This window comes from Taudactylus pleione, unplaced genomic scaffold (assembly GCF_031769625.1).
Source record: "Taudactylus pleione unplaced genomic scaffold, aTauple2 ptg000322l, whole genome shotgun sequence".
In the NCBI taxonomy this organism is placed as follows: domain Eukaryota; kingdom Metazoa; phylum Chordata; class Amphibia; order Anura; family Myobatrachidae; genus Taudactylus; species Taudactylus pleione.
In genome coordinates, this window is record NW_028284723.1 from 4366819 (window position 1) to 4382860 (window position 16042).

Below are 16042 nucleotides of genomic sequence, written 5' to 3' on the forward strand. Positions count from 1 at the left end.
CTAGCTCCTGACACATAGCATTTGGTGGATATAGGGCTGTGGGCTAGTTTCTGACATGGGGCATTTGGTGGATATAGACTGTGGGCTAGTTTCTGACAATGGACAGTTGGTGGATATAGGCTGTGGGCTAGTTTCTGACAATGGGCAGTTGGTGGATATAGGCAATGTGCTAGCTCCTGACAAGCGGGCCATTTGGTGGATATAGGCTGTGGGCTAGTTTCGGACAATGGACAGTTGGTGGATACAGGCTGTGGGCTAGTTTCTGACAATGGACAGTTGGTGGATACAGGCTGTGGCTAGTTTCTGACAATGGACAGTTGGTGGATATAGGCTGTGGGCTAGTTTCTGACAATGTGCAGTTGGTGGATAGAGGCAATGTGCTAGCTCCTGACAAGCGGCATTTGGTGGATATAGGCTGTGGGCTAGTTTCTGACAATGGGCAGTTGGTGGATAGAGGCAATGTGCTAGCTCCTGATAAGCGGCATTTGGTGGATATAGGCTGTGGGCTAGTTTCTGACAATGGAAATTTGGTGGATATAGGCTGTGGGCTAGTTTCTGACAATGGACAGTTGGTGGATACAGGCTGTGGGCTAGTTTCTGACAATGGACAGTTGGTGGATATAGGCTGTGGGCTAGTTTCTGACAATGGGCATTTGGTGGATATAGGCTGTGGGCTAGTTTCTGACAATGGGCAGTTGGTGGATATAGGCAATGTGCTAGCTCCTGACAAGCGGCATTTGGTGGATACAGGCTGTGGGCTAGTTTCTGACAATGGACAGTTGGTGGATACAGGCTGTGGGCTAGTTCTCTGACAATGGACAGTTGGTGGATACAGGCTGTGGGCTAGTTTCTGACAATGTGCAGTTGGTGGATAGAGGCAATGTGCTAGCTCCTGACAAGCGGCATTTGGTGGATATAGGCTGTGGGCTAGTTTCTGACAATGGGCAGTTGGTGGATAGAGGCAATGTGCTAGCTCCTGATAAGCGGCATTTGGTGGATATAGGCTGTGGGCTAGTTTCTTACAATGGGCAGTTGGTGGATATAGGCTGTGGGCTAGTTTCTGACAATGGGCAGTTGGTGGATATAGGCTGTGGGCTAGTTTCTGACAATGGGCAGTTGGTGGATACAGGCTGTGGGCTAGTTTCTGACAATGGACAGTTGGTGGATACAGGCTGTGGGCTAGTTTCTGACAATGGGCAGTTGGTGGATACAGGCTGTGGGCTAGTTTCTGACAATGGGCATTTGGTGGATATAGGCTGTGGGCTAGTTTCTGACAATGGGCATTTGGTGGATATAGGTTGTGGGCTAGTTTCTGATAATGGGCAGTTGGTGGATATAGGCAATGTGCTAGCTCCTGACAAGCGGCATTTGGTGGATATAGGCTGTGGGCTAGTTTCTGACAATGGGCAGTTGGTGGATATAGGCTGTGGGCTAGTTTCTGACAATGGGCAGTTGGTGGATATAGGCAATGTGCTAGCTCCCGACTCCCAGGCAGTTGGTGCATACAGGATCTGTGCTAGTCTCTGACACGGGGCATTTGGTGGATACAGGCAATGTGCTAGTTTATGACACAATGCATTTGGTGGATATACAGTAAGTAATGTGCTAGTTTATGGAAACTAATGTTTAGCGAAAGGTCACTGGACATTATTCATACTTGCTACATAGTAGACAACAATTAAATAATTTTGTTAATGTGCTTACTATAACATTGTCTTGTGTATAATGGTATTGAAAGTTTCTTTTGTACATTCAGAATTTTTTCCTAACAAATATTCCTCCTAAAAAAATATTGTAAGGTTAATTTTGCTATGACAAAAACCATCACATATTAGCAACACATTTGGTTTAATCCACATTCATTACCTGTAGAAGATCAGGATCATCATAAATATCTTCAATTCTCTTCCTAATATCGCCAATAGAATTCTCTAAGTCTGAAGAAATGAGTAGATGACAAATCAATGTCGATTCCTATGTGGGCTGGTGGTTAATTATTGTAACGGATTAGAACAGTTTCAAGATATATGGAGACCACTTAATGCAGTGTTTCCCAAACTGGGAGCCGTGGTAACGTAGGGTGCTGCAGGGGACTTGCAGGGGTGTTCCAGAAACAAATAAAATAATTGTGGGTCAATATGATTGGCTGCCACCAGAAGTAGTTTTGCCCATCATAAATTATGTGGACAAACAGAAGCACAACCCTATCCACTACCACATAACGGACCCTAAGGATGACATAAGCACTATTTACTTCATTTAATAATTTTTGCTCAGTTTTTCAACAAAAAACTTTTGGCCTAGGGGGTGCCATGGAAAAAAATGCTGATACTCTAGGACGCCGTGATGCAAGAAAGTTTGGGAACCACTGACTTAATGTATATTCATTGTGGATAAGTGTCTATATTTAAGCTATATACTCCGTGCACTATCCCTGTAGAAGTTGTTGCTAGCTATTATGGGAAGCTTACATTTTACACAATGGGTGTTTTATCCCATTAGAAAATGGTAATCTATTCGCTTGCACAAACAAGCCCTTCTAGGGCTTTTACTAACTATATAAACTTTTTCTGTAATATTCCAGGGCAAACATCATATTTATATATCTTATCATCAATGTTTATTTATGAGGTGTCAGACTTGACCACTCCATATAGTCAGCAACAGACACCACAGAACACATTTTACAATTACATTTTACACGCATATAGGGATAAGAGAACAAGTAATTGCATCAGTAAAACCCCAATACAAGATGAGACATGACAAAATAGCAATAACAGAAAGTGCAAAGCAGAACACACAAAATATAGTAAACTGTAGTCAAATTAAATAAAGGTAAAATTAGGTAAAATACAATAAATCAAAGTGATATGAAACAAACTAAAAAGTCAAAAGAAGTAAAATTAAATGGCAGCCACAAGAAGCCCAGGACAGAAGCACCAAATCCTTGAGGAACCTAAGGAGAGATGTATCGTTACCACACAAATCATGCTATAAAAGTAGTTCCTGCTTCATCGTTTATCGAGGTTAAGTAGGAAGCTATAGAACCAAGATGAATTAACATTACAGCTGCTGTAATGAGAAAAAAAAACTCCACCCCTCCGACGATCTCTGCAAAACCCGTAGCAAGTCTGCCTTTTACTGATGCGCTATGTCATTGCTCCTGGCAACCCCCAATGCACGAGATTGTGAAAAAAAAACATCTCATTAGGCACAGATTTGTGCAGGCTCATTCGATTGTGGCGGGACTGGTTAGTACGTACAGCGCCATCCTTCGATAATCAGCTTATCGTTGCTTAGTAAGTGCCGCCATCGTTAGCTAGCAGCGGAGTTATTTCCACAAGCTGATAGATTTCTCCATGGACAGCCTTTTAAAACATTTTAGAGAATATGTAATAGCCCTTTTTTATATATAAACACAGTATATATATACCCTTTACTTTTAGGCGAGGAGAAATTAGTGAGAGAAGTTTATAGAGGGGAGGAGTTTGATTTTCTTTAGTAGTTAACCAAACTAGTCCAAAAGTGCCCAACTCCTGAGTAGCTCCCACAAAAATGCTTCTCCCCTCCAGTCCTCGGGTCACACTAACAGTGCATGTTTTCCGTATCTCATTACTGACTGACACTTTTAAAAGATCTACAGGGAGTTCTACTCATTTCACATGTGATTCTGTTAAGAGACCTGGAAAACCTGCACTTTTAATGTGTCCCGAGGACTGGATTTAAGAAGCAATGCTATACATCCACATGTTAGCAGTGTCCCCCAGATTGAATGACAACAGCTTTTAGTACAACAAGGAAGAAAAAAAGAAATTACATTAATAAAAATTATTCATAAGACATGAAAGTGTGAGCTCAAATTTATAGAGGTGAAATACATTATTTGAAAAGTCAATTTGTTATGGGTTCCACCTGTAAAATACATTACTAGACCTACAGTATGGGACAAGCTTCCAAACAGAAATAAATCCATTTAAAAAAAATGAACGCGAAAGGAAATTCCAGTCAAGTCAGTTATATTTATACAGATAAGCGAAAATCTTTTTGGAAAGCTATGAATGAGCACCATGGTACAGAAGTGGAAGTAGCATGAAACTATTGGTGCACAGTTTAGATTAGGCCTCCCACCTGAACATGGTGACAGTTGTCACAGGAACTAGACCAAGTGTCTCATTAAGCGAGTTAGATGAAAGATAATAAAGGGTCAATAAGCGGGTTACAAAAGAGCAGCTGGCTGAAGAAAGCAGAGCAAAAATAAAAAAAAATAAAAATAAAAATAAAAAAAAATGTCCTTGCCCACAGAGTTTTCATGACTCCATCAAGGTGCTGTAAAAATGGCAAAAGTTTTTGTGGTTTGATGAGACTAAGGGCCTGATTCAGAGCCGGTCGCTATTTGCGGTCGTTCGTTCCATAAAAAGGGATGGCTACTCAAATGAACCGTTCGCTCTTTGCGGTCTGTTCACGCCTCTATGTCTGAACAAGCGAACAAAACTTTCGGTCGTTTTTTGGATAACTACGCCCCCTGGCCGCTCGGATCCTACGTCATGTCCGCTATTTATTAGATTAGATTAATCGAGTACATCGACCAGCGTATGAACTGCTCGCTATTCTTGTGGTTGGTTTTTGCTACCACAAATTAGCGAGCAGTTCTGACTATAAAATAACCCAGTGACATGGTCAGTGACGCTGTTGTATTAATTATGCACACCCATAAAACGCCCGTTTTGACCTTTAAGCACGCCTGCGTTCTGATCTCCACTCCCTGTTTTCAAGCACCTTCCCGTTACCACCCACATACGCCTCCTCCCGTCACTCATATTAGCAGGCATTTGCTATTTAGCGAACAAACGATTTTCGGCCGCACTGACTGGTTCGCGCATGCTTATTACGATCCGTACGCATGCGCAGTTGGGCAAACATCACTCGGAACGAACGAGCGGCCACTTACGAGCGGCTCTGAATCAGGCCCTAAATTGGAGCTGAATGCCACACACACACACACACACTAATGCAGTGGTTCCTAAAACTTGGTCCTCAAGGCACCCAAACGGTCCATGGTTGAACAAAGGTGAATTAAATCGTACCTAGGTCATTTTTTATTTAACCTTCTGTGCTCAGCCATGGATATCCTTAAAAACTAGACTGTTAAGCTTGGTACACACTAGACCCACAATTTGTTGTTTTCGGATGGATCGGTATGACAAATCGTTGAAATGGTCTAGTGTGTACACACTATGCGCTCTCCCATCGCGTCGTCAATCGAAATCTTCATATCTGCCTTACATGTTGCTCAATCTCAAGATGTGACTGGCGAACCCATGCATTTGGATGCGGAGGGAAATTACATTGTGCGGTCGTTCACCAAATCGTGTGGTGTGTACGGAGTACACGATATGTCATCCATCGCATCTGCCATCGGTTGGGTACACTGGTCGTCGTCTAGTGTGTACTCATCTTAAGGGTGCCTTGAAGACAGTGTTCACTGCACTAATCCACACACTAAGCAACATTCTGATTTTAGATATTTTTCCGTTATAACCATTTAATGGTCATTTGCATATGGTAATTAGTATACAGTTTGGAAAACATTCCCAAATGATGTCCCACCTGACCTTGCATGTCCTGTTCTACTTCAGTTCTCCACCTCTGCAAGCAGGCTTCCACAGACTGGAGTTCTTCCTTGGTAACGGTATGGGGAGCTGGCACTTCTGCAGAAGTTGAGTAAGGCGACGGAGAAGTATTGTCTGATTCAGGGCTGGAAACTGTGGAATCATCACTGTCCACGTTTTCACCATATCCATTTGTTAGAACACTACACGAATCAGGACACAAATCAAGATTTCCTGCTTTTTCCAGAAATAACTTGTTACAAAAAGTCACATGTTCACAGACATTTACAAATGAATCGTAATTGTAAAACAGAAGTTTCTGCTCTAAGGACCTCATTCAGGCCGCTTTTTTTTTTTCTTGGTAGGGTCTCGTCTGCCGCAAGCCCCAATGAGCTTCCTGCTCAAAAAGAGCAGGAAGCACACTACAAACGGCAGGCGTTCCTTCAGGAACGCCTCCGTTTGACCAGCCACCACACCTACAAAACGGGGTGAGCTGTCGATCAACATCGACAGCCACCCCGTTTGTAGCGAGCCCCGGAGCAAGTGAATTTCTCACTCACTACGGGGATTGCGTGCCCAGTGCCCCACCATCGACCCGCTTGCGAACGAGTCTGAATGAGGTCCTAAGGGCCTGATTCAGACCCGCTCGCGAGCGCTGAGCACTCGCAAGCGGGTCGATGTTGGCCCAGTGCACAACGGAGCTGGCTCCGTCGTGCGCATGCGCGAGACCGGGATAGCGACGGGCAAGCCATCGCTCCGGGTCTCTTACCAAAGGGGGCGTGCTGTCGTTGTTGAGTGAGGGCCGCCTACCGTCTGCGGCCGGGCCACTGACATCACAAGTGATATCAGTGGGAGTGCTTTCTGCTCTGATAGAGCCGAAAGCACTCTAGGGCTTGCGGCAACGAGACCCTACCACAAGGGTCTCATCACAAGCCCGATGGTCGCGATGGTCTTGACCATCGCGACCATCTTCCTGGCCGCTCGCTATAGCTGTGGGTGGTCACACACAGCTATGCGAGCGGCCACGAGGCCGCTCTAAGAAAACAGAGGGACGGCCCTGATTCAGAGCGAGCGCTCTGTCAGAGCGTCCGGCTCTGAATCAGGCCCTAAGTTTTGTCCTGATACACTACAAAAACTAATAGGTAACCATCATCATGTGTTTTTAAAAACATTTACTTCAAAAAGGTATAATACAGGTTGAGTCTCCCATATCCAAATATTCCGAAATACGGAATATTCCGAAATACGGAATATTTTTAGCATGACTGAGATTGTGAAAACTTTGATTTTTGATGGTTCAATGTACACAAACTTTGTTTAAGGCACAAAATTATTAAACATAAATTATAAAATTACCTTCAGGCTGTGTGTATAAAGTGTATATGATACATACATGAATTTTATGTATGTACGCAAACTTTGTTTGAGCCACAAAATTATTGAAAATATTGTATAAAATTATCTTCAGGTTGTGTGTATAAGGTTTATATAATACATAAATGCATTCTGTGCTTAGATTTGGGCCCTATTCCTAAGGCATTTCAATATGGTATGCAATTATTCCAAAATACTGAATATTCTGATATCCAAAATACCCCTGGTCCCAAGCATTTTGGATATGGGAGACTCAACCTGTAATCATGACAAAAATACTTAATGACCAAATTTAAAAATAATTGAATATGATTTTCCTTTTGTTGAATATCTCAAAAGTAGAAGATACTAATCAGTGATGTACATACAAACACACACTAAAGGTGCCCACACACTAGGCGATATTTTACACGATCGGCCCAATTCCGACGCATCGGGACGACAGATCGTGTAAAATATGTCCTAATCGTGAGTCTCCACTCATGATTACGATGCCGATTAGCATCCCCTCTGGTCGTACATAGCATCTTCAGATCTTGCCTGCTGCAGGCAAGCTCTGAAAATCTCAGTCACAATGCGCTGGAATAGGATGCACGATAGATCGTGGGTCAATTTGGAAAGTTTTTATACCAAATCGTGCCCACAACTGTTGTGGGAGAAATCGGACACGATATCGCATTGTCACCAGATCGCCTAGTGTGTGGGCACCTCGACTGTGGCTCCGAGTGTAACTACCGACAGAATGGTTGTAATTCGAACTACAGTTATGATGGCAGCTTCAAGCTGCCAAGATCTAATTTAAAGGCATGCAAGTTCAAGGGACAACCTAACATGGCTTTCCACTAAAGTTGTATAACTGCTACTACAAGCTCATTCTAGGGCTTCTGCAGGTCTAGAGAGTAGGATTTTTGTACTTCCTGTTAAATCCATTTCTCATTTAGTTTATTCGGGCAACAAAAGGAATGGTGGGCACAGGGCTTACCGCCTGTAGTTTAAATACTAACTGATTTTTTCTTTAGAACTGGATGTTACTAGAAAAAAATGTACTTCACAGCACTGCACATACAGAGAAAAATGCCACTGCAGTTCGAATCTTATATCTTGCAGCCCCTTACTCTTGGATAGACATGTTGGGGACATGCACATGGATGTATACTAAAAGGAGTGCACAAGCAAGTGTAACACGACCCCTGGATATGCTGTATTAGTTGCAACTTCATGTATGCTTCCTATGGAGGCATATATATATATATTGCTGGTCCTTAAAGGCCGGATTTGAAAGGTCTGTGGTGCTGATGAGAACAGAATTATTGTGTATCTTTAAGGTTCATATCAAAATGTAAAGAATAGATCAATAAACCCGCTACCACTATAACAAGGGACAAGCGTAATCAGACCAGGCTACTGCACTAACTCTGGTCACTCAATGAGAAGTGGACAGGGGGTCTACGTTTTTATATGAGAGTTGACTACCTGCGTTACAGATCATATTCCCCAGCGTGATATTAGCTATACAGTCAGTCCCAAAGACGACACAGGAGAAGAATCACTGTTTACAGTTACAATCTGGGGAGCTAGAAGCCAGTTTGTATCCTTGTGATCACCATTAACTTCAGTTCTTTGTTGTGGATAAGAGAGGTTCTCTATATTTTTACATATGGATATAGGTGACTTCTCAGAAGCTTACTTCAAATACATCATAAACAATACTGAACGCATTTAATAGCCTAGTTAGTCTAAACATGTACACAGAGGAAGGTGGTCTTCATGGGTTAACTATAAATTACAGTACACTACCTATCTTTTACCATAGTTTTAATATTTCGCAAGGACTTTATTGCTTGAATACACGGTCATATCTGTATTCAATGTCTTCATTATTTATATCATTTTAGCAATTCTAATACAAAGCTCAGAATGCTTCAAGGATAATTCTTTTCATTATAATAGGTTTTTTTTGCTCTAAAATTGCTATTTGCTACTCTGATCCACAGACATCACAATTAGAAAGTGCAACAACATAACAATATGCAGAAAAATGGGTCTCTCTCTCTTCCCTGTATAATGTACCAATTCCTCTGTGGATATCAGAACGTACTTTTATGTACAGTTATTTACAGAAACATCAATGGAACTTGTGCATTGATTTGTATAATTCTGCAATGCAAATGTGGATCATGCTTTACTCTTGGAATTATCTCAGTAAGGAGGAAAGCAGCTTTTTTTTTTTTTTGGAAACAATCTAACTTAGATCCAGACCTATTAAAGAACACAGTAAAATAAAAAGCAAAACAAATCTAGAGAACAAATGAAGATAAGGCTTTGTAATCCACATCAAATAGCATAAAGGAAATGGCTTTTGGCTGTGCGGCACTTCATTTACAAGGTTAGCTAGAACATCTATTTTATAGGTTTGCATCTTACTATAAATTAAATTACCCATTTTCTTGTGGTTGAGTATCAGAAGAACCAGAGTCATCTGTTGCAAGCTCGGATCTCCCAGTCACAGCCACAGCACGGCTTCCTGCGGCAGACTTTGTGTTAGCGAACTCCAGCACATACTGAAGCATATCAGGAAGAGGGCATCGATTGGGCCCAGAGCCGTATTTTAGGTACCTGAGAAATAGAACCGTACATTCGTATATGAAGCACTGAAATGAAAGAGTGTATGAAATATTTATATATGCACAAACATATTATAAAATTATGTGCGTGTTAAACAATAGACAGTGGACAGAGAAAGGTCTCCAACAGCACAATATAGGGAAGTGAGGCACTTGACCAAACTGGTGCAAGACGACTGTGGGGTCAAATGTGCTTTCATAAGTAACAGAATTCATATATACAATTTTATTTGTAACAGGTGCATTTAAATTGAACCAAAAGCCAGTGTGATGGCGTGTAGCAATACATGCTCAGCTATACATATGGTGGGAGATGTACTAAGCTCTGGAAAGTGATAAATTGGAGAGTGATAAACAACCAGCCACTCAGCTCCTAACTGTCATGTTACAGGTTGTGTTTGAAAAAATGACAGAAGCTGATTGGCTGGTAATTTATCAGTCTCCAGAGCTTAGTACATAGTAACTTAAAGTTCACCTGTCATGGAACAAAAAAAAATGTAAAAAAAAAAATCACATTTGGATACTTTACTATGCATTATAAGACTTCTATCATCAAACTTTGCCCTGTTCCATAAATGTATGGAAATATGAGATAATGACAATAAAGTCATTGCCCAAGGTCAGTCACTATTGAGTTCTACTACACAACTAATCTATATATTAGCACTATATACAAACTGACGAAAATGTTGTCATGAAACTGAAATGTTGGTAACAACTTGCTGCCTGGCTTTTCTTTTTATGCATAGAGTGACACAGTATCTGGAGATAGAGTACATATATATTTATATTATACACACAAATGCAATCTGTTATGCTGGCCATACACGCTACAATTATCGGGACGATCCGCCCGATATCGGCGGATCGCCGCGATAATTGTAGCGTGTGGGGGGGCGACCGAGGGTTAAATATTGCTCGGTCGGGCATGCTGGATTGTCCAGCATGCCCGTCCGATGCGATATTTCCCGTTAAACTGTCGGCCGCATCGGGCAATGTATGCCCAGCGCAGCTGACAGACAGACATTTCCTGTGTTCCTTCCTACGGAAGGAACAGGGAAATGACTCCTCCCCCGGGGGCGGATCGCAGATGTCTGCCGAATACACTGCGAGAGAAATCTCACGGTGTATGCCGGCGACTTCTGCGGCTGGCAGCCGGCCAGATAAAATGTCTGTCGGTCTGACAGACATTTTATCTGGTAGTGTATGCCCAGCATTAGCTGCATATAAAATAACGGATATATTTTTGTCTAGTAGACAAAAACCGCTGTGTTTTGATTAGTTTGGTGTGTTCAAGTTCGCTGAAAGCAAACAAATCTCTAATGTGCCAAAACCATTTGTTCAGCATTGTATTTGCTCAAAATGAACTAGCATCATCAAAATCCTCCAACAATATAGTGAAATACAAGCACAGTTGGGCCAACTAAACCAAATTTTAATGTATCTGCCTTTCAAAACTTTGCTTTCATAAGATTAACTTCATATCGTAATATAGTTTGTGTCCACATAATGTAAACCGTAGGACAGATGATGTATATAGTAACAATGAAACGCATTGCAACTTATTAGTTATCTTGTTTTTTTATTTTGACAACACTGATTCAAAATGTTTAGTACAGGAAATGGTTATTGACCTCAGTTTACCTTTCCAACTTCTGATGTAGGTCATCACAACACCTGTTCAGTTTCCTGATCTCCTCCCGCTTCTTCCGAATCAGCTCTCTGCTTTTGTATAGAAACCTGTAACAAAGGCTCAATAGGTCAATGTCTCCAGTATCATGGTGTGAACAGAATGAAGATGTAAAAAGTTCCTTGCTTGATAATTACTTACTGAGAAAATACTGTACATTTAAGAATTACTAAAAATGCATTTTGGGAGTGCAACATCTCCAAAGTGAGATTTTTGTATTTACCATAAAAAAAAAAAAAAAAAAAACTTTTATCCTTCATCCAATGGGGGACCCAAACACTGGGGTATAGCAAGTATTGTAAGGAGCCTGGCACTTTAAAACTGAAATGGTTTAAACTTTGCTCCTCCCCCTCTAAAGCCAAGTTGCCTGGATGCTGCAGTTTTTTTAACAAAGCCAGAGAAGCAGCACAATAAAAAGGAGAGAAAACAACACAGTCCATACAAGAAGATTGTGATAAAAAAAACAAACAAAGAGCACTGGGAAGGTGTTTAGTGTCCTCCATGGATTTTACAGTATGTACAAAAATCCCTCCTACTCCTTGATCCAATGGGGAACACTGGAACACTGAGGATGTTCCAAAGCTGTCCTCAAGGGAGAGTGCACTCTATGGCAGTGTGTAGTGCCACACATCAAAACCTGGCATCCTTGGACCCAAAAGTTTCAAACATGTACATTTTTTTTCAAGATGTGCAGAAACAACCAGATCTTTGCTCTGCAAAGCTGCCCAGTGAAGGCACGATGACTCATAGTCCATGAAACCTCCAGACTTAGCAGAATGAGCAGACCTCCAGCTTGGAACGGACACCTGCTTGACTGTAAAAATGTCAGAAAAAAGCTTAAAAAAATGGGCAATGGTCTCCTTAGAAGCTGGCCAACGCCGCTTATGAGAGATACAAGACAGAAAGGTTCCTCCGCAGGTCCACTGTATGATGCCCAGGAATAAAGAGTTCTTTTCAACCAAGGAATTACTCTGGACTATAGACGGAACCATAGTCTCCTGGTTAATGTGACTTGACAAGAAGACTGGCTTCATCTTCAGTGCTGCCCTATCCTCCTGAATACCCAGAAAGAGAGCGTCAGGACAAAACTCCCAATTATGAAAACCTTCTTAGTGAAAGGTTTAACCAGGAGAAAACAGACTGCCAAGTCATATTCATGTACAAATGGTTCCAATTCTAAGGACTTAAGAACAATAATAAAGTACCCTGGAGACCAAAGGAGGAACAAAAGGGGGCTGTACCAAGTATACAACTAGCAAGGAAGACTAATTTTCCAGTAACAGCAGGCGTTACGAGAGGAAAAACAGTGACAAAGCAGAAACACTTTGGGGTAGATTCACTAAAGCTTTTAATTATAACAACCAATCAGATTCTGTCTACCAGGTTCTAGAATGCAACAGAGAATTAAGAGCTATAATCTAATTGGTTGTACAGATTGAGTCTCCCATATCCAAATATTCCAAAATACGGAATATTTTTAGCATGACTGAGATAGTGAAACCTTTGCTTTATGAATTTTCAAAGTTCACAAACTTTATTTAAGGCACAAACATATTACATATATGGTATAAAATTACCTTCAGGCTGTGTATATAAGGTGTAAATGAAACAAATGAATTTCATGTATGTACACAAACTTTGCTTGAGCCACACCTCCACTTTTCATTTTTAGACACTTTAGTAAATCTACCCTTGGACTTTTAAGTATCCCAGCTGCAAATCAGTAATCTTCCCCTCCTGCAGGAAAAAGGAGAAACCTGCCAACTGGAAGGATTGTATAAGGAATGTCTATCTCGTATACCATGAAATAGTTTAGATTCTCTGATTGTTTTTGTCAGAATCAGCTTTCAACATTGTCTGGACCACGCTTTCTTAAAAACGTATTGAACCTTTATATGGCAGTTCCAAACACCAACAGCTAGTCAGTTAAGCCAGATATTGTACTGCAGAGTGCGGAAGAGGCCCCAGAGAAAATGTTTGGCCTGTACTGGAAGACCCCACGGAGAGGCAACCACCATGCTGCGAAGGTCCATGAACAAGATCTCCCTGGCCAATTGGTGCCACCAGTACGACCCATGCTTTCTCGCTCTTCACCTTTGACATAACCTGTGTTAGAAAGCCCACCAGACACTTACCATGGTTGTCACTTATGGTGGTAGAGGAGACCTGTGTAAACACTTACAAAGCCTCTCATCGTATCTGCTTCTACTTATGAGGAATGCGATAAGTTTCAACTTCTGTAATGATCCATAAAATCCTCAAGGAAGGAATGATTGCAATTGACTGAGCCCATATTAACTGCATAGTCAGGCTGAAACCATGGCACCTACAGGCTGTCTCCATAGGGGCACAATCTTCTGAACACTAAAACACTCAATACAAAGAGAAGCAGGTCGTCAATACCATGGTCGAGCAGAAATGAACCCAACTCTAAGAGTCCTCCCCACTGGGTCCAAAACATCCCACTTAACAAGGCAGAATGCATCTGGAAAAGCTTGCCTACAGACGTAACAGCAGTTAAGTAGTAAGACACCCTAGAGGTGCCCCCTTCAATAGGACGGACCCCTTGGGGTTTTGGGGGGAGTACATTCTAATGTTTCCTATTAAAATAGGTGGGCAACCTCACTTACTTCTGAGTGACCTGTTGCCATCTGGGTACTAGATAAGTATCATCAGCCATGGCCCATATACAACTGAAGACACGTCCATTCAGTATAATAGATTGCACACAATATAGACGCAAGGAGAGATAGTGCACAATTAGCATAAAGAAAACTTATAGTGAATGCCTGATAATAGCTAAACATTACAGCAAGATGAATGACTGGCCAATGCGATACAATCAATGTCATAGTGCCCAAATCAGTATTATATAAACATACATTAAACAAATTGTATATTAGATAATGGCTAACACATAGAAGGAGAGATCGAGTATAATCAGTATTACAGAAACATATATAATACAGATATCATATACCGTATAATGCCTATAAACTCAATTAGGGAGATATAGCGCACTCTCAGTATTATGTAAACCTACATGACCCATATGCGGTACGGGCCTGATAAGGTTTATACACTTATAAGAAGTATACAATCGGTATCATATAAACATATACTACATATACTGTATATCAGATAATGTTTAGGTCCAGTGTTAGCCGGGGCATAAAACAATTGCAAGAAACTCATGGCTGTTCCTCTCTCTGAGTAAAAGGCACAATATTTATTGGATCTTAAGAGAAACTAAATAATTCACTGCACCCAAGTCCTGTACTTGGCTCTGCAGATGGAGGACCAGATCCCTAGCAAATGAGTAAGAGATGGCCCCATCTTCACTCTTTCACTGCAGTCAAAGAGAGAAGAATCATCTCTTTCGCTTTGTTAAAACTACAGTAGCATCAGCTAGAGTACTAATTGAGGCCAGCACCTTCTCACTGAGGAGGTACTGACCAGAGAGTGTGCAAACTGACACACTGCCGCAGGGATCTGTAATAGAAAGGAATGCTGTAGTCCTAGAATGAAATTCACAAATCAGTATTGTAGTGTTTATATGCACTATTTGTTTGAATCGTCCAGCAGAAGTTACTTGTGAGTGTTATGTACAGATGTGTCCTCATACACCTACAGAGTGAAACGTCTGGCGCAAGTGAGCCGCCAGGTCATGTGCGACTCTGCTTGCGCTGAGCGTCTTTTTCACCAAAAATGAATCATAGTAGGAGACGGAACGGATTCATTTGATATGTGACACTTGTATATCTGTGTGCGACTGAGTCTGTATACGAAGCAGAGGAACTTGGCATGGAAAAAAGCCGGGTCCGCTGCATCGTAGCACTTCGCATAGAGATTCAGACTCAATCGCACACAGATATACAAGTGTCACATATCAAACTAATCCGTGCAGCCTACTGGTGTGTCTAAAGTTGGGTACACACCTGATATCGGATATCTGCAGACGATGGTTGTTTATATACACTGAACAACCTCCTGCTATCTGGCCAGGGGTGCCGCTGGCCGGTGGTCACGTCGCACCACCCTCTGCAGCAAGTGTACGGGCGGTCGGCTGAACGCACATACATACAGCACGATGTGCAGATGCATCGGCCATCGGCTGTGCAGCAAAGCCGACGCAATATGTCGTTCACTCACATATCGCTGGTACGCACTGGCCGACACATACAGAATATATTGGCCGATCAATTGATCGGCCAATATATCTGCCAGTGTACACACAGCATTAGTCGCAATGTGACAGACATTTTCGGGTAAAAATAGATGCTCGGCGCAAGCAGTCTCGCATGGGATCTGGGCACTGATGTGGAGTCACGTATGTGTTCTGTTAATAAGTGTTGTTTCATGCTGCTGCCCACAGTATTTCTAAAATTCCTGCTGTGGTATCATATGTCAACTAGCCTCTCATGGATATACCACTGGGGCACCCCACAAGCAACACTACAATGTGATAGGATGGTTGTGACACTTCCCCTCAGACACAAAAATCTTACAGTAGATAATTCCATGTCATATACAGTAATCATTTTGTAAAAACTCCTATTACATACAGTATATATGGAGGAGATTACAGATGTAACATGCTGCTTCCTGCAGCAGGTTATCCCTGCAGTCTCTAGATGCCATAACTAGCGCTACCAGTGTGGAAGATGCCGTTCGCCCAGCCCTACTCCCTGGTGATAGAGCAGGGTGAATGATTTCTTCAAAGCTTACCCATCATAAATGGG

The 16042-nt window shown here is 41.8% G+C and overlaps 1 protein-coding gene across 3 annotated transcripts in view; it reads right to left on the reverse strand.

Annotated features, from left to right (window-relative positions):
* The window catches only part of USP28 (ubiquitin specific peptidase 28), a 118402-nt gene that overhangs the window by 58371 nt on the left and 43989 nt on the right, over positions 1–16042 (reverse strand). For all 3 annotated transcript variants that reach the window (XM_088443029.1, XM_088443028.1, XM_088443027.1), the window contains exons 12-15: positions 11255–11350; positions 9426–9602; positions 5616–5815; positions 1867–1937 (exon numbers count right to left, since the gene is read on the reverse strand). In XM_088443029.1, coding sequence (XP_088299155.1) covers positions 1867–1937; positions 5616–5815; positions 9426–9602; positions 11255–11350 — 544 coding nt within the window. The remainder of the gene's footprint in view (positions 1–1866; positions 1938–5615; positions 5816–9425; positions 9603–11254; positions 11351–16042) is intronic.